We start from the raw sequence: 26,113 nt of genomic DNA, 5'->3' as shown, positions 1-26,113 counted from the left end.
AAATGTAGACGTTTTTAAATCCAGGTTAAAGACATTTCTGTTCTCATGTGTCTATGCATGAAATATCTTTTAACTTATCTAGACTGTTGCCTGTTTTTAAATTGATTTAAATGATTTTATTTGTTTCTTTTTATATTCTTTTATGTATTTTTAATGCTTCTTGCACTCCCTGCTGCAATGCTTTTATTTTATGTAAAGCACTTTGAACTGTTTGTACATGAAATGTGCTATATAAATAAATTTGATATTCAGTAGGGCAGTGGGGGAACAGAGGGGGGAGGGAGTCAGTAGAAGAGCAAAGCCGGAAGGCAGCACAATGACAGCGAAGCACAGAGTTGTTGCCACTTCAAAAAAGCTCCCCCCCTTATATATTTGAATATATAGTTATAGCCAAATTAGATTTAAGCACAATGTGCCTCTAAAATTTTACAGACGTCAGGTTGTCTTTCCAAAGTGTCCTTCTCATATCATCACAGGTTGCTCCACTGTGAGAAGTAATTATGAAATAAGTTTATAGGCAGGAGGTTTCCCTGAAGACATAACCCAAAATAACACCAAAATAAGATGATTTGTCTGAAAACAAAATATACTCAACTGTGGGTGTACAGCATTAACTGGTTGATATTTGATTTTTATCAAATAGCCAACCTAATTTATTATGCCAGCACTCCTTTAGGACATGACACATCTTCAGATTATCCTCCCTCGGATCTGAGAACTGCTCTGAGGCACACAAGGTTTATTGCACCCCGCGGCGGCAGCTGATACAATCAGAAGCTTGGGATCCCCCGTTACTTTTGTGAGAATTCCCTGGCTGATAATTCTGTTGTTTTTGTATTAATCTGACTGGTTTTTAGTTGTTGTTCAGAGGAGTTGGGAGGTCAGTGTCAGGGTAATGCTGCTGTGATAACCTGATGTCCAGGGTTCTGTTCCATGTAAATCAAATGTTGCCGTTATTGAGTCCTTCATTGGGTGGCGACCCTCAATGAATGGAAGGAAAATAGACTCATAGTTTGCTCATTATAGCAAATCTAGTAGTTAAGTGACGTTGCTCTTAATGAAAGCAACCAAGACAAACATCTGCAATCAGTCACAATCAGTACCTGTTGAGAGATACATATTACTGAAACCATCATCAAATTGTCAACCCAAAGTGTGCCAACCCATTATGAGTAGCATCACCACTGCATCAGCTCAGAATGTTGGCTTTGCTGTTTATGTGCCAGTTTCCCACGTGAGAACAGGTAGGGCTATAAAAGGCGTTAGCAGACAAAGGAACTTGTCAACACCTGATACCCCCTGTGTGGTTTGACTTCACAGAGCAGGCAGGGCTGATGGAGAAGAGGAGGGGAAGTCAATCTTTTCCCTCTGTCTGGTTCTTTTAATTCTCCGTACAGAAATGACCCATGTGCTGCAGCTGAGGGGACACCAAGCTGTATCTTTTTTCTGATATCGTTAATTGAATGAATTTACAGCACACAAAAGTCTGCTTGTCAGGCCTTAAACTATACTCTGTGTAGCTTGAGAAGATTGACCTCAGTTAATGGAACAAACCCTTGGTTTGCTAATTAGCTTGCAGGTTATTTTCACAAACAAACGAGCCTCAACCCTCACTGACTGGCAGTTTTTAAACATGTTTCTACGGGAGTGTTTAAACTTGACCCTGCATGTGCTATTATGACCTGGATTACATTATGTAATGTAGATTTAGTTATGAGGTGTTCCTGAAATAATCATCATTCAACAAAGTAAGTAAGTGTGCATGTACACATATTGGTTTCTGGCAGGCTGCTTGTGACTTATTAAGATGCTGAGTGTAAAGAGACAATCCACTTGTTTTCAAAGCCTTGATGAACAGTGAAGTAGCTGAAGTACTTTGAGGACAGGTGTCCCTTGTCGACCAAAAGGCAGTACAAGGTTTTCCTGAGTCATAGCAGGATGTATTCACAAGTGGCTCCCATTCACACTGAAGTTTTGAGGCATTTATTTCTTGTTGTTTCAGGTGAATGTTGATGACACAGTTGAAATGTTACCAAAATCAAGAAGAGCTCTTACCATTCAAGAGATCGCTGCATTAGCACGATCCTCCCTTCATGGTGAGTGAAAGCATTTCATATCATCAACTTCATGGAAGTTGATGCAATTGCAAAGAAAAACAGCATGCACACATTCAACCGACTGCGGCGTCATTCTTAATATTTGCCTTTCAGGTATTTCACAGGTAGTGAAGGATCATGTGACAAAGCCTACAGCCATGGCACAGGGCAGAGTGGCCCATCTCATCGAGTGGAAAGGCTGGTGTAAGCCTATGGACACCTCAGTAGCCCTGGAGTCAGACTTCAACTCTTATTCTGACCTCACTGAGGGAGAGCAAGAGGCACGCTTTGCTGCTGGTAAGATATTTTCTTTATTCTATATTTCATACATTTTACAGGAAAGTTACTCTTTTGTGACCCTCAAACATGAAGCAGAGAGTCCTTTGCAGGCCTCTTGACAACAAATATCCTAAAACAATGGCTTACACTGCTAAGTCCAGAGATCTTATGAAAGTGTGTAAAGTAATAATTCATAATTCATACAAGATGTCGTACAAGATGCATAAGAAATCACCCTAAAAAAAGGTAAGCATTAAGTATTTTAAAGGGGAATGCACAAATCTAGCTGTGTGAAATAGTTTGAGTTGTTGAATGATGTTTTTATGGTGACAGAATTGATGTTGTGGAAACTCATTTTGAAAATAGCTTTATGTGAATGAGAAAATATTGCAGGCACTGTAATCTACTACAAATCTGGAGGAAACACCTTCGGGCTCAGTCAGATTCATATTCTTAACAAAGTCAACCACAGGATTAAAGTTGCAGTGGGGTAACTGTGTGGTATGGAGAAAATACAAGAGACGAGACTGATTAAAGTACCGGATCCCACACTTCCTGTGATAGCATTTTTAGATGCCAGATAAATACATACATTGAAACTTAACAATATTTGTTTGTAATGCAAAATTTCAGCTCAAGCTAAGATGACTAACTGAATTAGACACACACCGGTCCATTTTTTGGGTTCCGATCCAATTCTGATACACGAATGTAGTTCATTTAGATACATTTAAACTGTGTATCACTCAAAATTGTAAAAATGCACCCCTTTTTTGCAGCATTCTACCGGTAAACATTGCTTCCTACTTGCATCAAAAAGCCCTAAAAGTCACATTTTACACCCCTATGAGTGAGAGCAGCCTCTCACTCTGACTCCACCAGGGCGTAAAGTAAGATGGAAGTCTCCTAAGACACGTCTTCCTCTGAAAATGTGATTTGTGCATTTTGGAAAATCTTTTATATATTGATGTGTTTTTTTTTTTTGTCATGTTGCTTTTGTTGTGTCATGGATGAAGCTGAAAATCACTTAAGTCGCATGAACGGCACTCCCCCTCGCTGCTCTTCACCTTTAATGATGCTCATCACTGTATTGTTATGAGCAATATTTCTCTATTCACTGATTCGATAGCAGTTGTTACGGTGGCCGACACGTGCAAACGCGCTGCAAACGGCGAAACAAATCCAACAATAAAATGCTGCAAGAAAAAAATGCGGCAATCACAAAAACGACCGGAGCACACGCGCTGCAAACCCCAAAACACATGCAAGAGAGAAACGCTGCAAACTTCAAAACACATGCAAGAAAAAAATGCTGCAAACATCAAAACACATGCAAGAAAAAAATGCGCTGCAAACTTCAAAACACAACGGAAGTTCGCCAGGCCACTAGGGGGTCTCGACCTGTGGGACCACAATGGGAGAACTACCATATTAATGAAAGAGAAGAAAGTCAAAAGGTACGTTGTCATTTACGTCTTTTTTAAACACTTGGCCAAAATCTTTTACTTTATTATAGAAGAGCAGCGGAGTTATGTCACTATTATAAGGTAAAAGATTACGGCCAAGTGTTTAAAAAAGACATAAATGACAACTACCTTTTGACTTTCTTCTCTTTCATTAATATGGTAGATCTCCCATAGATATCCCCTATCCCACAGGTCGAGACCGCCTAGTGGCCTGGCGAACTTTCGTTGTGTTTTAATGTTTGCAGCGTTTCTGTCTTGCATGTGTTTTGAAGTTTGCAGCGCATTTTTTTCTTGCATGTGTTTTGAAGTTTGCAGCGTTTCTGTCTTGCATGTGTTTTGATGTTTGCAGCGTTTCTGTCTTGCATGTCTTTTGATGTTTGCAGCGCGTGTGCTCCGGTCGTTTTTGTGATTGCCGCATTTTTCTCTTGCAGCATTTTACTGTTGGATTTGTTTCGCCGTTTGCAGCGCGTTTGCACGTGTCGGCCACCGTAAGTTGTTGCTCTGCATGCAGCTCTACAGTTTTAAATCAGGAAAGTTACAAAATAAATATGGATTTGATATCTTTTTAAACGTCTTTTAACATCTTTTAATGGTATTTAAAGAGGCTAGCTGTAATAACACTTTCAGTCAAGGTAGTTCAGATCCAGCAGGCTGCCTGTTTCCTGAATAGTGAATAATATCTAACCTTGCTGTAAGGTTTCCAACAGCCTGTGAAATCCAGATTTTCCACAAAAGGTGGTCGATTGCTCATGATGACGAATTAAAGAAACATTTCTGTTTCCATTTAGCCTTTCTGCACTCTGCTGAAGTTCATCGCTCCTCTGGAAAGCATCAGAGAGTGTCTGCTGCACACAGTTTCCTCCTCTGCTGTTACAAACACAACTTCCACTTCGGCACGTTCACCTCACTCATAAGAAGGTTTCTCTGTTTCTACACTAAAATGTCTCAGAATGAAGGATATACTGAGCTTGTAGATTACTCACTCTGTAGCACAGGGATGTCCACATCCGGTCCTCGACGGCCACTGTCCTGCAGGTTTTAGGTTTTTCCCTGCTTCAACACACCTGATTCAGATCAATGCATCATTAGCAGGCTTGTGCAGAACTTCACAATCTTTTGAAGAGCTCCATTTAATCTGAATCAGGTGTGTTGAAGCAGGGGAACATCTAAAACCTGCAGGACAGCGGCCCTCCAGGACCGACTTTGGACATCCCTGCTGTAGCAGGATGTGTGTCATGGTGGCAAGCTCCACCTTCATCTGAACAAACTAAAAAAAAATCAAAATATGTCTGGAGTTAAAAAAAGTATATATAAACAGGAGCTGTGGGAAACTAATGATTTAAATGATGGATAACCAATTATTAATCCTGCAACAGCATTTTGGCTGTAAGTTTGAACTTCCATGATAACACAGACCTTTTATAATCAGTGACAACATTAATTTAGGGTTCGAGTTGGGATCAGATTGATGTCACCTATCCACATCTGGATGAAGATTCCATAATCTGATCCCAACTCGAACCCTAAATTAAACATTTTAACATCATCAAGGTTATTTTCTTTCACTTTACAGAACGCTTCCAAAGCCCCCGAAGACAATAACCCACATATTATGCCTTATAAGAAATAAGCTGACTGGGACAACGTGAAAAAAAGGGACTGTCCCTTTTACCAGGAAGCAATCATAAATCACCCAGCAGCTTCAAAGCTCACCCACACCCTCCAAAAAGGTTCAGCTGAGCTTTTCCTTTGCAAAGCCAAATCAAGTACAGTCCAAATGGTTGCATGGCCTCACTGAAGGTGAAGACATATGGACAGAGATGGTTTGTTTTTGTGTACTGGCCTGAACTCTCCTCCTCCAAAGACCCGAAGGTTTGTTCCTTTCAGAGAGCACTCCTTTGTGTCCTCTGTTTAGTGCTGCCTCACCTCACCTTTGGCTTTTCTTTTATTCACTCCTGCCCCTTCTGTTCATCACCCCCGCCTCCCTCACTGTCCCTTTGCTTAATGTTCTTCTCTTTTATACCTCTTTTTCTTTCTTTTTCTCTCTGTTCCTGCCTCATACTCTCCATCCATTCACTCATTTGCCCAGTCCCTGCAATGCAGACTCCCAAGGTTAATTTGCACAGTAAGGTTTTGCCCCTGGCTAGTTCCACTGTGACTGAGCGATTTTCCTCTGTGCCTCCTCTATTCTGCTTTCCTATTTCTCTCCTCTTTAATATATAGCTGTTTACAGGCGCTCTCTTTTCCACTCATACCCCTGTCATGAGATTTTATGGCTTTATGTGCACTTTAAAGAAAAGAGCTAAACACAGAAAATGTTTTTAGTAAACTATATTTGAATTTAACGAAAGTGTTTCTTTCAGCCCTTCAGACAGTTATGGATAGGAGTTAGAACCTGGGCACCCAGTGCCTGTGCACAGTAAAAGCTGTAAATTGATTTCCAGCTTCCCTGGGCCACATGTTTAAGTGTCCTTGCGCAAGACACCCATGTACCCATCAGTGTGTGGATTTGTGTGATAGAGAAGAAAGCACCATGTAGCCTGTTACATTTTATAGACTAAGACTGCTGTATGAGTGTGTGAGTGAATGGGTGAATGTGGCATGTAGCTCAAAAGTGTTTTCAGTGGCCAACTAGAAAAGCACTATATAAGTACAGTCCATTTACCGGTATGTTGATATGAAAACGCTGAGTGCTCTCTCTTCAGCTCACATCATTAGTGTGTGACCACTTCATCAGGGAGCTGCCAGTTGTGCTGACTCCATTTCTTGTTGTCAGCTTTCTCCTTGCAGCCTGGTAAAGCTGTTGCTTCAGTTGACTAGACACAATGTGTGATTGTCAGTGCATGTGGTGGTGCATAAAGCAAGCTCGTCTGCATGTGTGAAGAGAGCGTTTGGTGTGTTTTGTGTGAATGCAAGCCAGTTGGACTAGAACACGCAAACACCTACACACACACACACACACACACACACACACACACTATAAGACACTTATGCTATACATTAGTAAAGCAGTGGGTGCACGTGTCTCTCACGTGCACCCACGCATGCATTCTTTGAACATGGTAGGGATGAAGATCACACCAACTTTTGGGGACATGTAAATCTGGGAGGTAGAAATTTTGTCCTCTTGGGAACAAAGTGATTCCAGAGGAGATTCCCTACAGAGCATGAATCAGACAAGTGTGTGTCAGTGATTGCACATTGATTTATTTATTTATTTCAATCACCATCACATGGTGCGTATCACTCTGGATTATGAATGAGCACCCACTGTGTCAACGCAGATCCTCTCATTTAATGTACAGTTCAGTATTGCTTAAAAAGCTCAGCAACTGACCACACATGTGGATTGTGTCATAACACCAACTTCTTTGATGGCTTGAGTCAAGTAATATGGAAAAAAAAATGTGAGAGAGTGAAAAGAAAAAGCTCCAATATCTTTGGAATCCTGTGTATGAAATCCTTCTCTTCAATCTCTATCAGAGCCTTTAAAACTTCACCTTTTACTTATCTAAAAGTACAGACAAACTCATCCACTGCTGGGCATGAAGCTAACGTGGAAGTGCGTTAAAGTGCGATACCAGGGAAATCTGTTTGGTGCTGGCTCCAAAAAATTCCAATAAAAAAAACTTTGCTCTTGAAATACTTAGTGAATAATAATATTTTTAAAACGCATCTCTAAGATCTCATTAAATAGATTCAGCTCTTCTGATTTGTGTTCTGGTGGTCTTTCTGAAAATGATTTCACATTTTGATTGATAAAGAATCAGACTTCCCCTACCTACAACGTATTCTCCAAATAAAGTCATTTTTGGCTCCAAAGAAACCAGGATGTGATGGCTGAGCAAGTGGATAGATAGATAGATAGATAGATAGATAGATAGATAGATACCCGAAGGCAGCAAACAAAACAACAAACAAAAACTCAATTTGTACCAATATAAGATAGGATATACAGTAAGTATAAAGAAATATATATGAAAATGTGCAATGTACTCATGTGCAAACAGTATGTGAAAATGGGTTTAATCATGATCCTCTCTGGCCACCCAGTGAAGAGTTATACAGTCTCATGACCAGGGGGACAAAATAGTTTTTGAGAGTTTTCTGTTTGTGGAGTAGCTCAGGGACAGCAGCCTGCTGCGAAACATGCTCCTCTGTCTCATCAGAGTTTGGTGTAGTGGGTGTTGTGTGTTGTCCAGGATGGACAGAGTCTTCTCCAGGGTCTGTCTCTCTGCCACTGACACAGAGAGTCCAGCTCTGTGCCCACCACAGATCCAGTCCTCCTCACCAGTCTGTCCAAACTTCCAGCGTCCCTCCTGTTAATACTGCCCCTCCAATAAGCCACAGCATAAAAGACACAACAGACTGGTAAAATATCAGCCGCAGTTTTTTTTTTACAGATTTTAAAGGACCCCAGTCTTCTCAGGAAATAAAGATGACTCTGTCCTTTACAGTGGTTGCTGTCTGTGTTAACAGTCCAGTCCAATTTGTCATCCAGCTGCAGTCCCAGGTCCTGACCACCTCCACGTCAGAGCCCTCAATGGAAATGGGCTGGAGATGGGGTCTCTTCCTCCTGAAGTCCACCACATCTCCTTGGTCTTGGAGGTGTTAAGTTGCAGATGGTTAGACCTGCACCATCCCACAAAGTCTTCCACTAGGCCCCTGTACTCCGTCTCTTGTCCATCTGCATTGCATCCAAAAATTGCAGTGTCGTCAGAGTATTTCTGCATTTGGCAGACCTCTGACTCATGCTGGAAGTCGGATGTATAGAGTGTGAACAAGACAGGGGAGAGCACTGTCCCTTGCGGCGCCCCTGTGCTGCAGAACATGGTGTCCGAAATGCAGCTGCCCAGCTTCACAAACTGTGGTCTCTCTGTGAGAAAATCCACAATCCAGGAGACCAGGTGCACGTCCACTCCCATGCCGCTCAGCTTGTCTCTCAGTAGGATGGGCTGGATGGTGTTGAAGCCGCTGCTGAAGTCAAAGAACATGATCCTCACAGCGCCACTACCCCTGTCCAGGTGAGACTGAGCCTTGTGCAGCAGGTACAGAATGACGTGTGACATCAGGGCCACCGGTCTGAAGTCCTCTGGCTGGCTCGGGTGTGGCTTCTTGGGGATTGGAACCAGACAAGATGTCTTCCACATGGAGGGCACCGTCCGCTGATGCAGGCTCATGTTGTCGATCTGCTGCCAAGGCTGAGTAGGCCTCCTTAGAGTTGGCATATAGGAGGTCAATTGTCCTGTTCTGGTGGGGCATTCAACAAACTGGTGGAAATCCTGAAGTGTATTGTCAAGTGTAAAGTGGTTGAAGTCTCCAGAGACAAGAATCAAGGCCTCAGGGTGCTGGGTTTGCAGCCTCGACACGACGGTGTGAATGACGTCACACGCCGTGTCCGCATGAGCTCGCGGAGGAACGTAAACAACTATGCTGATGAGAGAACTTCCGCGGCATGTAATATGGCCTGAGACTCACTGCTAGCAGTTCAGTGTCCTGAGAGCAGAACATCTCCTTCACAGTCACATGGCCCGGGTTGCATCATCTGATGTTCACATACAGTGCCAGTCCCCCTCCTTTCCTCTTGCCGCTTTGTTTACAGTCCCGATCCGGTCTGACCAGATGGAATCTGGGCAGCTCCGCATTAGCATCCAGTACGTTGCCGGTCAGCCATGCTTCATTGAAATACAACAGGCTGCACTCCCCGTAGGCCCTATCATTTCTTACCAGGGCGGCCAGCTCGTCGATCTTGTTTGACATAGAGTTCACATTCCCCATAATCACGGAGGAAACTGCAGGCTTATACCTCCACCGTCCTGTTCGCCATTTAGCCTTTATCCTAGCTATGGCTCGGCAGTCTTGGTATTTCTGACGCAGCTCCTCAGGTATGGGGTGAACAGAGCCGGCACGTCCCATTGTCCCAATGAACCTCGTCAGCAGGCTTGCTTCAGTATAACCACCTGGCTGGATAAGTCTTGGGATGTGTATCATCGGACTACCCTCTCTGGAATCACAATGATTCTCCCGTTACATTACATTTCTATGAACCCCATCTCTCCCTTATCTGCTTTATTGTGTCAATATCCACACACAAGCAGGGAGTCAACCCCGGAGTTGCAATCTGTTAGTTTGTATTTAACAAAATAGCATTAAAAATGCCTTTAAAGTAGGCTTCCTCCTACATGCTGTGGCATCATGCTTGGTCGACAGAGAAACGAAGATGTGTACGTGTGTGAATCTGTTGATGTGCACTCTTTGTGTAGTGCTGTGTGTGGGTCAGTGGCATTACAGAGTTTGTTTGCAGCAGGTGAATGCTCTCTTTCTTCCTCTGTTGAAAGAATGAAAAAAAGACTTCTCAGAGGAGAAGTGAAAAGCAGCCAGCACAATTCTCTCTGAGGGAGGCTGTGCCAGGACCCAGCTACAATGGAAGATGAATGAGAGCATCGATCTCTCCCTCTGTGGGAGACAACATATGAATACTGAGCATTGACCACTGAGAGAGACGGAGACATAAAGAGAAAGAAAACGAGGAGAGGGGAATCGGAATGAAAAGACAGGGACAGAGCTCTAAGATTGCTGGTTGAAAAAAAAGAGAACAGCAGGAATGAGGAGAGTCAGGTGAGTCAATAGAGAATTTTGTTGAGAGAGACAGTGGGAAGAGAGGCATGTCATTAAAGAGAACACAGAGGAATACATAGCAGATGGATGACGGAGTGGAGAATGGGGGGGAGCAGAGAGGTATAAAGGAAATGACACTGATTGGCGAGCTGCTGTTGTTAGAAGAGGATTGGTCACTTTGACCTTATAGCTCTTGCTGAGTCACCTCATACAAACACCCCCTTTTGCATGCAGGCATGTGCACACGCGCACAGGCACACACATGGCTGTAGCTCAGGAAGAAGAGCAGACGGCAGCGGTTCGATTTCTGGCTTTCCCTGACCATATGGTGAAGTGTCCTGAACCTCAGGTTGCCTCTGATGCATCCGTCCATCAGTGTGTAAATGTATGTGATAGAGGAATACCACTGCGTTGCCTGTAAAATTATATAGAGTATGAGTGCATATTAAGATCAGATTTATTTGTGCACGCATACACATGAAATTTTTCCTCTGCTTTTAACCCATCCAGGTTGGCACCTGTTGACACATGCACATGGTCACACATTCAATTCAATTCAATTCAATTTTATTTATATAGCGCCAAATACAACAAATGTCATCTCAAGGCACTTAGAAAATAAAGTCCAATTCAAGCCAATTGGAATTCAATTAATTGTAATCATAATTATTTATAAATAATCCAATTCATTCATACAGAGCCAATTCAAAAACAATTTCCGAGCTAAGGAAACCAACAGATTGCACCGAAACTTGTCTTCAGTCCAATCTCTGACAGAAGCACCAATGAGCCGGCAGAACTAACTCCAGAACCGGGAGATGAACTGGGGCCCCCGGTCAGAAACGATATCTTTGGGGAAACCATGGATTCTAAAAACATGTTGCATCATAATGCTAGCTGTTTCTTTGGCAGAGGGTAATTTAGGCAGAGCAATGAAGTGAGTCATTTTCGAAAACCGATCCACCACGGTCAGAACCGTGGTGTTACCTGCTGAGACCGGGAGCCCCGTGACGAAGTCCATCGAGATATTAGACCACGGTCTGGAGGGAATCGGCAGCGGGTGCAGCAGCCCCCTGCGTGACCCGGAGGATGTTTTGTTACGGGCGCTGACCGAGCAAGCCTCAATGTACTCCCGAACCTCCGGCTCCATGGATGGCCACCAGAACCGCTGGGAGATGGCGAACATGGTTCTCCGTACTCCCGGATGGCAGGTGAGCAGCGAGGTGTGGGCCCAATGGATCACCTGTGGGCGCAGATTAACCGGGACAAAAAGACAATTATCTGGGCAACCACTAGGTGGAGGGGTCTCACCGTTTGCTTGCTTCACCTCCTTTTCTATTTGCCAGGTAACCGCTCCAACCACACAGTTTAGTGGGAGGATGGGTTCAGGTTCCTTGGCAGCAGGCGCAGGGTCGTAGATGCGGGACAGGGCGTCAGGCTTGACATTCCGGGACCCTGGCCTGTAAGACAACATGAAGCAGAAACGATTAAAGAATAAAGTCTACCTGGCCTGGCGTGAATTGAGCCGTTTGGCTTTCCTTATGTATTCTAAGTTCTTGTGGTCGGTCCAGACAATAAACGGTTGAAGTGCCCCCTCCAGCCAGTGTCTCCACTCCTCCAAGGCGACCTTGACCGCCAGCAGCTCCCGGTTACCTACGTCATAATTCCTCTCCGCTGGGCTCAGCCGTCGTGAAAGGAAGGCGCACGGGTGCATTTTGCCATCTGTCTCGGACCGCTGGGAGAGAACATCCCCGATGCCCTCACTGGACGCGTCGACTTCTACGACGAACTGGCGCTGGGGGTCCGGCAAGGAGAGAATGGGTGCAGAGGTAAAAAGGCGTTTGAGTCGCTGGAACGCCTCTTCTTCCTTCGGCCCCCAGTGAAACCGAACCTGTGGTGAGGTGAGGGCGTGAAGAGGAGCAGTGATGGTGCTGAAACCTCTAATGAAGCGTCTATAAAAGTTTGCAAAGCCCAGGAATTGTTGGACCCTCTTACGGCTGTCTGGTGTTGGCCACTCGGCCACCGCGCTGGTCTTAGCTGGGTCCATCTGGACTTTGCCGGGAGCTATAATAAAACCTTGGAAGGAAGTGGTGTTAACATGAAACTCGCTTTTTTCTGCTTTGACATACAGGTGATTTTCTAGTAGACGTTGGAGTACTTGATTCACATGGTGCTTATGAGTACTTAAATCAGGTGAGTAAATTAAAATATCATCAAGATACACATATACGAAAAAGTCCAGAAAATCTCTAAGAACATCATTGATCATAGCTTGGAACACAGCAGGAGCATTAGTAAGTCCGAAAGGCATGACGAGATACTCGTAATGGCCACTAGGGGTGTTAAAGCCGGTCTTCCATTTGTCCCCCTCTCTAATGCGAACAAGGTGGTATGCATTGCGTAAGTCCAACTTGGTGAATATGGCAGCCTGTTGAAGCTGGTCAAACACAGTGGACATCAAGGGAAGCAGGTAGCGGTTTTTTACTGTGATGTCGTTAAGGGGACTGTAGTCTATGCAGGGTCTTAGTGATCCATCTTTTTTGTCCACAAAAAAGAACCCTGCTCCGGCAGGTGGTGAGGAAGGACGGATGAGACCCGCCTTTAATGATGTCTGGATGTAGTCCTTCATGGCTAGTTGTTCGGGTCTTGACAGAGAATATAAGCGGCCCTTGGGAATGGTGGCTCCTGGAATGAGGTTGATGGCACAGTCGTATGGGCGGTGCGGGGGAAGAGACATGGCCTTGTCTTTATTAAAAACGTCCTTTAGATGGTGATAGCAGGTGGGAACCGACGTCAGGTCTGGTGACTGGAACTCTGTGATAGGAGCAGAAACAGTATTTAACATGACTTGAACTGGTCTGCCAGCCTTGGTCTGCAGGCACCTGCCCTCACAGTCTCTTCCCCACCCCAGAATCTTGCCCGTAGGCCAGTCAATGTGAGGACATGTGTTTTATGAGCCATGGATGTCCCAAAACCAGGGTGTGAGTGGGTGAATGGAACAGGAAAAAGGTTATTTTATCAATGTGTCCCTCTGTGACCAGGGTTGTGGGTTCTGTCACGTGGGTGATGGAAAAAAGCAAGCTGCCATTCAAAGCGCTGGCTTTAATCGGTTGTGGTAGAGCCTCGGTTTTTAGCCCCAGTTTTTTGGCTATTTCCCAGACCATAGCCGCTTTCGGACTGTAGGAACCTTTGGCAGTTCTAATAACCTTTTAATCCGCGGGGCCGTTTTCTCCCGTGTTCGGACATACAGGAACTCGGGGCTTTCTCCCTTAGTTCCTATAACTATTTAGCTCCTTCTCCGAGGTCGGGTCTTTTCATGGTTCTATAGAACGATCTGACGGAGGTGTGTGGTGGTCGGTAGCTACGCCCCATGTCATGCTATCACGGCTGAAATGTTTACTCATACACGGACACAACCGGCGGGTGTTTAATAAGTTAAACTTACACTGGTCTCATTTGTCTGCAGCGCTCTGCTCTCCTTTCTTCCTTCATGAAATGAAAAAGTATCGTCTACTGACTCTCTCTGTGAGCTTTTCCAGCCTCGATATTAGACGCCTGATGTGATTGTCCATGATTAATATCACCATCATGCAGACCATAAACACAGTGGCCTCCCCACTCTCCATATTAGCTTCTTGGTGGTGTTTTTTCTACTCTCATTACTTTTACCGTTTTGTTTTGTGTTTGAATGTAGCGCTAAACGGCTAACGGTAGGCGTCCACTATTCCGGCACGTCAAGCCGTATCCAACGCATTCAATTCATTTTCAATGAAATCCGGCCGATCGTTGTCGCCGTGCTCGCAAAGCATGCTGGGATTCCGGCACGGCGAGTGGCGGACCTGCGGCACGTCAAAAAGTTGGGCTCGGCCGGACTTTATGCAAATTTGCCACGGCAGACGGAGTGCGTTATCCAATGACAGTAGATCATGTGTTCTCCTGTGTCGCAGCAGCAGCAGCAGCACAGCAGCTCTCCTCGCTCGCAGATCCGGATCCATGGTACAATATGAAATAATGTTCCATTGCTAACGATTTATACACATTAATTTCCCTCCAAAACTCAAATTTTTAGAGGGAGAAACTTCGGTTGGTTAAAATCACAAGTTATTTACTTTCCCCCGGAGCCATTCTACACGCCCCACACACCCACTGTAGTAGCAACATGGCGACAACTAGGCATCCAATCCGGCGAGTTACGTTGATGTGCCGGAATAGTGGACGCCTAGCCTAACGGCTAACACGTCACTGAAGCAGACGGCTGCGCGCGGCGCATCAGGCTAGGCGTCCACTATTCCGGCACGTCAACGTAACTCGCCGGATTGGATGCCTAGTCTCGCCGTGTTGCTGCTGCAGTGGGCGTGTACAGAGGGGCCTGTATACGAAGTTGTATAGAACATACGGGCTCCGGGGGAAAAGTAAATAACTTGTGATTTTAACCAACCGAAGTTTCTCCCTCTAAAAATTTGAGTTTTGGAGGGAAATTAATGTGTATAAATCGTCAGCAATGGAAAATTATTTCGTATTTCACCATGGCTGTGGATCTGCGAGCGAAGAGAGCTGCTGAGCCGACACAGGGGATCACATGATCCACAGTCATTGGATAACGCACTCCGTCTGCCGTGGCAAATTTGCATAAACTTCGAGCGAGCCCAACGTTTTGACGTGCCGCAAGTCCCCCGCTCGCCGTGCCGGAATCCCAGCATGCTTTGCGAGCACGGCGACAACGATCGGCCGGATTTCATTGAAAATGAATTGAATGCGTTGGATACGGCTTGACGTGCCGGAATGGTGGACGCCTAGCGTTAGTCCCTATCAGGTCCCGACTCATGTGCGAATGCAGACTGAAACAGTTCCGCTGGGGAAGGATAGTTATCAGAACGAAATTCGAGGAGGGTAGTTCTGATAACTACTTTCTTAGAACGGTCTGTCCGAAAGCGGCTCATGAGACTTTCGTCAGCCCCTGAGTCAATAAGAGCCTCCAGGTCTAAGATGGTGTTTTTGTGTTTTACCTGGGTGTAAAATCTTTTGCGTGGCGTGGAACTTGAATTGTCGTGGTTTGTTTTCACCTGAGGGGGTCTCACCGGGCATGAGGAGACGTGATGTCCGGTTTCTCCACAATAGAAACACCGTCTCTCCCTGAAGCGGCGTTGTCTCTCTGCCTGCGTGAGTTGGGCTCTGTCTAGTTGCATGGGTTCCTCTCCTCCAGCAGGAGAGGAAGCATGAGAAAGATGAGGCGACGGGGTTCTGCGGATGGCTGTACGTGGAGATGAATAAGGGGGGGGAGGATGTCCCCCTGACAGGTGGTGCCCTCCCCGCTGCGTCTTGTACTCCCGGAGTCGGTTGTCCGTCCGGACAGCGAGTGCGATGAGAGAGTCCAGGTCAGCAGGAAGGTCCAGAGGGAGTAGCAGCTCCTGAATGGGGGCGGCCAGCCCCTTCAGAAAGACGTCGTAAAGGGCCCTGTCATTCCATCCACTCTCCACTGCAAGGGTCCGGAAGCGAATGGCGAAATCGCACACTGATTCTCGGCCCTGTTTAAGTCCGCTCAGCTCTCTTGCCTTCTGACGCCCCGAAGAGACCGGATCAAAGACTCTGCGCAGCCCCTCTTTGAAGCACCGAAGGGAGGTGCAGAGTGATGAGCCTTTCTCCCACTCGGCCCTGGCCCACTCTCTCGCTCTTCCAGACAGATGGGTAACCATGTAGGCGATCTTGGCTCTGTCTGTGGAGAACTGGTGGGGGTTTAATTCAAAGTGCATCTCGCAATCAATAATAAACGATCTGCTCTGACCAACCTCTCCTGAAAAGCGCTCCGGAGAGGCTAGTCGGGTTCCAACGACGGAGTGGGTCGGAGCGGGTTGAGGCGCGGGATCCAGAGAGGTAGATGCAGTGGTGCTCTGATCAAAGCGCCCCAGAAGTCGCTGCATCTGGTCCGTGAGTTTCCCCATGTAATCCGAGACGCTGTCCTGGAAGTCCCTCTGGCTCCGGGCGAGGTTTTCGAGCCCTTGGCCGAGGGTTGCCATCTGTTCATCCTGTTGGGAGAGACGATCTCCCTGCGAAGCGAGAGCTGCGCTCAAAAACTCGGAACCTGCTGCGTCCATTCTGGCCAGTGTGTACTGTCAGAACCAGAGAATTTGCAGGACACAGGAGCAGGTGTTGTAAATCCAAGGTTTTTATTTCAGGAGGAACACGGTTGTCCAAAACTCTCCAAGAGAGAACAGAAAGGGCTATATATAAGTTATCAATAATATTATATACTTCTCTCATTTTGGGAGATCTTAGATATCTATGAAAAGTTATAGATATAATAATCACTCCACTGAGGAGGAAAAACAAAGGCTTCGAAACTTTATATTTTAAACTAATAATCGCTCCTGCTACGGAGGAAAAACAAAAACCCTCTCCTGTAAAATTAGGAGGCACTAAGATATGAAAATTTCCTAAGAAACGAAAAATCACTCCACTCGGAGGAAAACGCAAAAATGCTATCAAACTTAATCTGTTTTTTAACAAGGCTATAAATACAAAAGTTATCCAAAACAAAAACTCTCTTAGCGAGATCCGAAACGTGGCATAGAACATGGACTTGGTATTAGAAAGCAAGAGTGAGGTATGTTGGCAACAACGATAACGACACACTGGCACAAGACAAGGGGAGACTTCAACTCTTATACACACAGGGTTAACGGGGAACAGGTGGAATCACTCATGCGACAATCAGACGGGAACACAAGAGGAAGGGCAAGTGACCAGAAACGAGAGGGAAGTTAATCTTTCAAAATAAAACAGGAAATGACGAGGCATGACAAAAAACCCACTTGACCTCACCGCAGTGTGACAGAGGCGACTGTGGAAAGGAACGACTCCCTATTAACAGGAAGAAACCTCTGGCAGAACCACACTCAGGAAGGGTGGCCATCCGCCTCGACCAGCTGGGGTTTGAGAAGACAGAAAGGGGGGGGGGGGACTGTAACAGGGAAACACAAGTTAATGACCACAATAATGTCACATGTACATAATATCATTTGAGAAATTAAACAGGGGAAAAAGAGAGTAAAGTGAGGAAAGGTGTGACAGATGAGCTCCCCCAGCAGTCTAGGCCTATAGCAGCTTAACTATGGGATGTTTCAGGATCACCTGAGCCATCCCTAACTATAAGCTTTATCAGAAAGGAAAGTTTTAAGCCTGGTCTTAAAAGTGGAAAGGGTGTCTGCTTCCCAGACATTTACTGGCAGCTTATTCCACAAGAGAGGGGCCTGATAACTTGGGGGTAGGGTGCCTTGCTCAAGGACACCTCGGCTGTGACAAGGAGGTGGACGGACACCCCTCCAGCTGTCCACCAATTTTTTGAGTGGCGAGAGTGGGAATCGAACCTGCCAACCCTCCGGTTATTGGACAACCGACTCTAACCACTGAGCCACAAAAGTGTTATAAGTGGTTAACTAGAAAATAGCTATATAACTACAGTCCATGTACAAAAACATAGGATACACACATCCTATTTTTGTGCTTCAACCGTGTGTTTGACATGAACATGTGTCTGGAATAATTGTTTTTTGCTTTCAAAACAAGGCTTTCAGTTGGGGAAGGGTTATCAGGAAACTTCCTTTCCTTTGATTGCGGCTGCTTTTAAATAGCCGAAATGTGGAAAATTAGGTCAGCCATGATAGGTTGAAATCAGTTCTGTTGCAACTAAAATGAGAAGTCTGGCTGCTTGATGCTCTCTCTGGAGCTGTGTTTGTGTTCACCTAAAGATGGTGATTGAGAAGACATGTGTCTTTATTTATTTTGCCAACCCACAGGCTTCACAGTGTGCATAACTTTTAGTTTAATGTACATGTTGCTGCTCGAATGGCCTTGAAGATAACTGATAAATCAATTCAGAAATGCAATCATTAATAAAATTGCCATTTTAGTATGTTTCTATCAGTTAAGTGTGTGTGTGTTCATTTTTTCCACATTAAATATATTCCAACCTTCCCTTTGCTTTGTAGATATGTTAAGATACCAAGAAAATGCACACCCTACCCATTGGTATCTGTCCTTGGCCCCTCATGAAGTGATTCTTGGATTCATTCCAATTTGAGAAAACTCTACTGCTTACCTCACAAAGGTAGATTTCTCCTGGCCTTTTGAGAGACACACAGATTAAACCTGCACTTCTTCTTTGTGCGTCTTCAAGCTCCTCTGTGCTGGCAGGAATTCAACCTGCATATCAATGCCATCAAACACAGAGTGTCATCCATCTTAAACGCACCAGCCAAATGACGGCTGAAGAGCATTGTTTGTATTTGGAATGCTGTCTGTGTCCACCCCAATGCTATGCTGTGCTGTTCCTCACACAGACCTGTCAATCAGAAAACAGCTGCATGGTGCAGAGGCACAGTGCTGCCCAGTGCTTTCTTGTTACCATGCCAACCGTCTAATTTCTTGTGTGCATGTGGAGCTCATGTGCGTATGTGTGCGTTTGCAGGTGTAGCAGAGCAGTTTGCCATCGCAGAGGCTAAGCTGAGGGCCTGGTCCTCAGTGGATGGTGACGAGTCAAACGATGACTCATATGATGAAGACTTTGTGCCTGCCAATGAACCCACCACACAGAGCACAGGTAAACACACACACACACACACACACACACACACACAACAGCCAAATCACATGTATTGATTCCTACCCCTCTACACACCCTCTTGCGCATCCATCTCTCTCTCCCCATCCCTTTCTCTGTATCCTTCGTTGTCCCAGTGCCCTAGTTTTCATCCTCTCGTGACATTTTTTTTGTTCCTCTGTGTAATTTGATATCCCTCCTGCAAGTTTAATATCATTTTCTCTGCTGCAGTGACAACGTCTTTGTGAGGATGGGGTGTGAGCGGGTTATACATACACACAGTGTATTTGGCCACAGTAGTGGCACAAGTGTGCTGGTGTGCATGTACCACAGCTTTCATCTTGATTACGCTCAGCCAATAATAATCTGTACTGCAGCTAATAACATTCAGCTAAATGTCTTAGCTTCTCTGTCTTCATATATTTAACCGTGGATTCACACGTACTGGCCTGTATGTTCTGGTAATCAACTCTTCATGAAATGTGAGCTGAGTCAGTGATACTGTAAAACCCACTTCTTTGACCTTCAGCAATGTATTTGGTTATGGATGCATAATTAACCTCCTCTGTCTAAAATTAAAGATGAATTCACACAAAAAAAAATCAATCAAATTATAATCAAACTGATGGTTTCGGTACATACATCTTAATGAGTTATTGTTTAAAAAAATACTGCTTCAGTTTGCAGATTGTTTCATATTATATATGTTTATAAATTACTACTGGTGTTTTTAACATTTCTGATCCTCTTTTCATTTACATTTCACAGAGGAAATGTATCTGTTTATGTTTTAATGTGTAATTTTAAGATTCTAAAATGGGAAAACAGAATATTTGCATTTGGTCTCTCTTTTTATTACACAACAAAAATATCATTATGAGTCTTTACAAATTGTCACAATTTCATGTTTTAGGTTTCTGTCTAATCTCGAGTTTTGCCATGTTTTCCTCAGTCACTCTCGCCCTGCCATCAGCTTCACTGACGTCACCTGTGTTTTTCCCCTCAGCTGCCTTCGCTCAATAATCTCCCTCCTCAGTATTTAGTCTCCAGGTTTTTTTCATGTTCATTGCCAGATCCTCATGTCACTCATGTGTATCAGGTTTGTCCATGTTGTCTTTTTCAGGTTTTCACAGTCATAGTCAGGTTTTGGTTTATCAAGTTTTTTGTATTCTGGCTCAGCCGTGCCTTTTGTTTGGATATTTGAATAAATCCAGTTTCATTTGGAATATATGTAATCGGGTCCTCCTTCACACACCTCGTTCTGACAGTCATTTTTGGTAAAAAAAAAAAGAAAAGTGTTTCGTTAAATGTTAAATTCTGTTTCTTTTACAACAATTGTTTTTTAAGCATTTTTATTTTTATTTCAGAACTGTATTGACAGTTTTGTACATTAAAAACTTTATTCCCATAAAAGGTTTCTGATATGCAACCAAGACTTTAACCTGTAATTTGTTAATTCACTTGAACCAATAAAAGACAAACTTCATCGTATTTACACACTAAAAAGTTGAAAGGTCATATATATATGCATTTCCTGAAAAGTGGTAAAAATGTCTGGAAGTAGTATTTGTATTAAGTATATGATCAATTACTGTCATCTACGTTGCCATGAAATCTGATAGTAAACCTCAAGGTACAAAGAAAACGGTGATATTGCTCATAAACAGGGCGATCCTCAGAGGCACCAAAGGGTGCCTTTAAATGAACAGAAATGCTTGTATTAGTATTTCATGCTGTAACATCACAGAAGGATCACAAACCGATAACATTGTGGTTTTGTAATATATTTCATCTCTTATTGGTTTTCTTCCTTCAGAACTTCATGCTCACAGTCTGTATCATTCCCTCTAGATGTGCCATCTTATCCACCCTACTTAAAGGACCTGATCCACAGCCAGCTTTGCCAACACCTGGGTCTGCAGGGGCCCTGTTCCGAGAGTGGGGGAGGGGTTGGAGAGGGAGGTGGCAGCAGAGAGCCCTCCCCTACAGCAGGCTCTCCGGACACCCTGTGCTCCAGCCTGTACAGCCTTGACGAGCAGCACCCGCTGCTACGTGACCTGGGCGGTCACCGCAGCACCCACTCCCACAGCAACGCTGCCGAGCTCGCAGCAAAGATCTTGTCTGCGCTGCATGGAGGGGAGGAGTTGCTGGCCCGACTTCAGAGGGTGGGGCAGAATGTGCCTGGTGGGGGAGACTGTGGCTTCCACAGCCGGGGTGGGGGTGGACGGGGCAGCAGGCCTTGCAGGGGTCAGGACTCTCCTTACTCCATGTCTTATTCTGAGACGTACCTGTCACCGGGTGAGGACAGTGACACCCCCTGCAAGGACTATGAGAGCACCGTGTGCCAGGTGGATGCTGAGGGCAACGGGGTGGAATACCCACCTGACTATGATTCACGCAGGAGGGTGTCCGATGTCGCTTCTTCTGGGGTCGTTTCCCTGGATGAAGAGGATGAAGAGGAGGAGCTGGATGAGAGGGCAGAGGAGCCTAACATCTAATGACTCTTGTCTTCTCTCTTCAGTGTCTAATCCCTCCACCAGCCTGGGGGTTTTCTGATATTTTGCAACAGCTCCCCCTCTCTGTGATGGCATCTGAAAAATTTCAACCTCTCAGTAAGATGTTTGTCCCCCCCCCTTCTCTTGACCGATGTATAAATCATCTGTCTTTGCCTTACTTGCAGCATCTGAGCTCCTCTTTCCACCTGGTAACTGCGTTGTCCCCATTGTATGTGTCAACTCTATTTGCTTTGAAGGCGTCCAAACAATCTTTTTCATCTGTGTGAAAACAGTGAGTGCTGGACTTGGTACAGCAGTCCAACCACTGACTCGTGGGTATGACGCTCACAATTTTCAAAACAAGAGTCCAAAACTTTGACTTATCTTTGCATGTGTTTTGCAAGTGCTGAAATCGATGGGCTGACCTGGTCTAGAGCATGATTTGTAATCTCAGCTGTGCTGTATTAGCCCTGTCCATCTCCTCCCCTTCTCCCATGGGACGGAAGGGTGGTTTGGAAGGCAGGGCAGCAGGATGACTGCATCTAGGCACCTGCTCTCACCTCCCCCATCCCATCACCCTCCTTTACAAGAGACTAAATAGCATCCTTTTAGGCATGGCTTGCTGAGTATGCCAAAATATTTAACACTGTCACTACCCATTATGATTAAATGCTGGAATGTCTTCAGAGTGACAGAACATAGTATGTATTTTAAAACAACAAAGTAAAAAAAAAAAAAAAAAAAAGGTTTTATCCCAAATGAGATGACAGAAATGATCTGCTTTTACTGTACTAGTTTTCTATCACTCAAACATGTTGTTCCTGTTATTCCAAACATCATTATGATGGACACCTGACATAATGATCAACTACGACTGGATATTTCTGGCTGTTCTGCGGATGCCTGCATGAAGGACACCACTAACTAGGTTGTCTTAAGTAAAACACACAGCAGTATCAGCGGTGATGACAGGAAACACAAGCAGAATGTCGCTGAAGCGACCCTTAAGTGACGTGTGTGGTTCAGTGGTGAGAAGTGACTGGTTTGAAAAGCAGAGAAGTTTCTTCCTGTGAAGAGATCAGTTGCATTGGAGATTTTCTATATTTTTGTATGCGTTGTCTTGCTTTTATCTCTTTGCCTATGCGGCGTGCCAGTGTATGTGGTTTTTTGCACGAAGCTAACGTGGCTGTAGATCTATTCTTTTCTTTGTTATCACTGTGTGATATAGTCTTCTAGGAAAAAGTAACAGTACAAATGTGAACAGAAGAGTTTTGTTTTTCATTTTCGATTTCAAAAGAGGATACTGTGATACGGTTTGTTATTGCCATTTGTCATGATCCTCATGAAGAACTTTTGTTTTTTTTTCTTCAGAATGCTGTTCATCCTTTCCTCTTGTACTGACTCTGGAAAAGCTTTTCCTTTTATTCCATATTTTCCCTCCTTTTCTAAGATCCTCTCAATCGGGTACATGTATGTGACACATACAGAATTTTCCATCTCCACGGTGACATAAGGAGTGCTGTAGGGACTCCCTGAGGGAGTTGTCATTCATACAACTCAGGAAATCCCATTGCACCAGAGCATCAATACATCCCACCCACATGCACACACCACTCCTCTGTCACTGACATCTTGCACATATGTGAGCATATGTGAGCATATGTGTGTGTGTGTGTGTGTGTGTGTGATTTTGTGCATAGTTATTTTCTACAAATAATCAAAGCACAGATTCAGTCTTCACTACTATGCTGTTTATTTAGAAAAGCCTTAAGAGGCAAGTTTGTATGTGACATTTTGTGAAACTGTGTGCGTGATTGTGTGTGTGTGGCTGTGTAAGATGTCAAACCCATTAGATGCAGCGATTCCCTTTAAAACAGTGTCTGGTGTACTGTGGCTGAGCTTTTGCTGCTTTTGGAGATTTGAAACGACTAAATACAGTAAATTGCAAAAAAAAATTCTTGGAAAAAAGATTGATGAAAATTGCTAAGTTTGTTGACTTCTTCACCTAAAACTAATGAAGACATGGAATCCCAGGAAAGAGAGTTGGAATAGACAGTGACAACTCAGGGGGAACCATTGAAGCTGTGCCTCCCATATGTCATCTTTGACCTCTCAAATTGCATCATCACATCTTACATGGCTTCACTCAGGTCTTAGTTTTTATTCCCCTCTACCACTTAAGAAGATTATGAATATCAAATAAAGTGATAGTCTGAGCTGGATGGAGGTATCAAACACCCTGCACCTGTTCCTGTGTACGTTGCTGATGTAAGGAGAGGTTACAGAGTGCAGGTTTGCCTCCTTGTCTTTTTGGATGAAATTAAAAGGTGGTCGATGCAGGTATGGTGAGGTTGTGCTTTTGTCCAGGCGTCGTGACGCGAGTGTGCCATTGTTCCCCGCCACCACTTTCCTCTACTTATCAGCTCACTCGGTTCATTCCTGTGTATGCTTTTTCTCTGGCTGTCTGTCTCAGTGTCCTCATACTCTCCCTGGCCCGTGTGTTTTTATGTGTGTGTGAGTGAGAGACAGAAAAGGCAGGCACCTTGTTGTGATGTGTCTCCCATTTTCATTTTTTCTCTCACATCCACATGAATGGGTTTTGTCTTTATTATCATACATCTGAGGACCGTGACTTTATTCATTGATATTTACCCTGACTGCATCCTGAGCCCTCCGCAGAGGTGGTGCTGTTGTATACTTCCTCATATTCCTCACTTCCTGCTCTCTCCTCCTCTCCTGTCCTCCTGTCTGTCATTCCCACTTTTTTAATCTCTCTCTCACTCCATCCTTCCCTGCAGGCAGTTTATTACATAATTTAGGGGACTTCTGAGTGCTACCTTTGTTGACGGCCAATTATCCAGCTTTTATTAACTTGCTGATGATTGGAAGATGTATACATCTCTCCTGTCTGTCTTTTTTTTTTAACTTCTCCCCCCTTCAGTCCATTTGCACTTCCCCACCTGTCTGTCTTGCTCCTTCTCACCATCACTAGTTTCCAGGTGACAGCTTTAGAGAAAACCCCAGAAAACTCATTGCCTTCTTGTTTTGGGTTTCTTTCTTTGATTGATAAGTGATTGATATTTTTTCACCCTATGATAGAAGAAAAGCCTCCTGCTTTTGATTCAGACAGATGTCTTTAGATTGAAACACGTTCCCTCTTGTACCAGTGTTTGTGTCCCTGGGCAGCGTATTTTAGTTTGTTGCTTCAGGCAAGTGCTGACATTGGATACTTATCAGAGAGAAGTGCTCCAGATTCTGACTGTGTGTGTGTGTGTGTGTGTGTATGTGTGTGTGTGTGTTATAGTTGCATGGGGACCCAGTGCTATAAAAATACATCAAAACATTTGTTGGACAGTGTCAAGGCAGGAGGGCGTATGAATATTCAGTTGGCGGTGTTGCCCTTGTCAACCCTGTAAAACCAACTTACCATTTCAGAACAAAGCTCATGGGCTCAGGACCGCACTCCTCACACCACCGGCTCCCATCAGTAGAACAAAACCAAGCAGACACGTCCCAGACAGAAACAAAGAAAGTGTGAACTGAATGTAGTCTGGAATTCTGAAAGACAGACCACATCATTCTTAACTTAAAACATCCCACAATCTTCATGGGTTTAGGTCGACGCTGTGGTACCTACAGAGTGACGCTAGATTACAGAGGACTTGAGAGAGTTCAGAGAGCAAAGCCATAAAACTCCCCAACAGAGACAGACACACTTGAACTAACAGGGTATGAGGACAAAGTGACCCGAAATGAATGTATCATCCCATCCACACCCTGACTGGGATGCATATCACCATCAGCATCAAACACGCACTCTGAATCTCAATCCTTTCTCGTTCTTTTTCCTCTTTCTTTTCCTTGAATACTTTTGTCGCTCTTTTGGCTGAATGTAATTATTTGAATATTGCTACTTTGTATTGATAAAAACAAATCCTTGTTTGCTGCATCTGATATTGTTTCAAGTTAATAAAATATTGTTATTGTTCTTTGCAAAAAAAAAAGTCTGGTGTGTTAGTGGTTATCTTTTCATGTTGTGGTGAAGATCTCACAGGATTACTTACAGTGACGTGTTTTCTGGTTCTGGTCGAACAATAATCAATTACTTTTACCTCTCTCCACACCACATCGCTGTGGACAACCCTGTCGCAACAAATTATTATTGTAGGGGAGAGACACAGGTAATACAAATGGATTTTCTTTGGCGCTTGCAACAGCGTTTGTTGGAGGATCCAAAAGAAGTCCGGAAACAGCAGCAAAAACGGTAATAAAAGTTGTTCTTGCACTAAAAGTAATCCAGAAACAGTGATGATGAAAACTCAAATGAGAGTGAATTAGAAACTGACACAGCTGGTATAAGTGGAAAACCAAGTAATGGTAAATTGACTATATTAATATAGCACTGTTCTAATCTAGTTGACTATTCAAACAGCTTCTACACTACAAGCCACTAATACACATTCATACACAAACATAAAGCACCTCGTAGTCTTACAGTGCTTTTTCTCCACATCAGAGGCAAAATGGGGTTCAGCGTCTTGGCTTAGAACCTGTAAACGTGTG

The 26,113-nt window shown here is 44.3% G+C and overlaps 1 protein-coding gene across 2 annotated transcripts in view; it reads left to right on the top strand.

Moving 5' to 3' along the window:
- Positions 1 to 24,331, top strand: part of fam131ab (family with sequence similarity 131 member Ab) — a 32,777-nt gene extending 8,446 nt beyond the window's left edge. For both annotated transcript variants that reach the window (XM_075474107.1, XM_075474108.1), the window contains 4 exons: positions 2,003 to 2,096; positions 2,211 to 2,393; positions 18,924 to 19,055; positions 20,907 to 24,331. In XM_075474107.1, coding sequence (XP_075330222.1) covers positions 2,003 to 2,096; positions 2,211 to 2,393; positions 18,924 to 19,055; positions 20,907 to 21,553 — 1,056 coding nt within the window. In that variant the 3' untranslated portion in view covers positions 21,554 to 24,331. The remainder of the gene's footprint in view (positions 1 to 2,002; positions 2,097 to 2,210; positions 2,394 to 18,923; positions 19,056 to 20,906) is intronic.
- Positions 24,332 to 26,113: the final 1,782 nt, after the last annotated feature.

Source organism: Odontesthes bonariensis, chromosome 9, assembly GCF_027942865.1.
Source record: "Odontesthes bonariensis isolate fOdoBon6 chromosome 9, fOdoBon6.hap1, whole genome shotgun sequence".
NCBI lineage: Eukaryota > Metazoa > Chordata > Actinopteri > Atheriniformes > Atherinopsidae > Odontesthes > Odontesthes bonariensis.
Note: the sequence above shows the minus strand (reverse complement) of the source record. Positions and strands in the feature narration are given on the sequence as shown.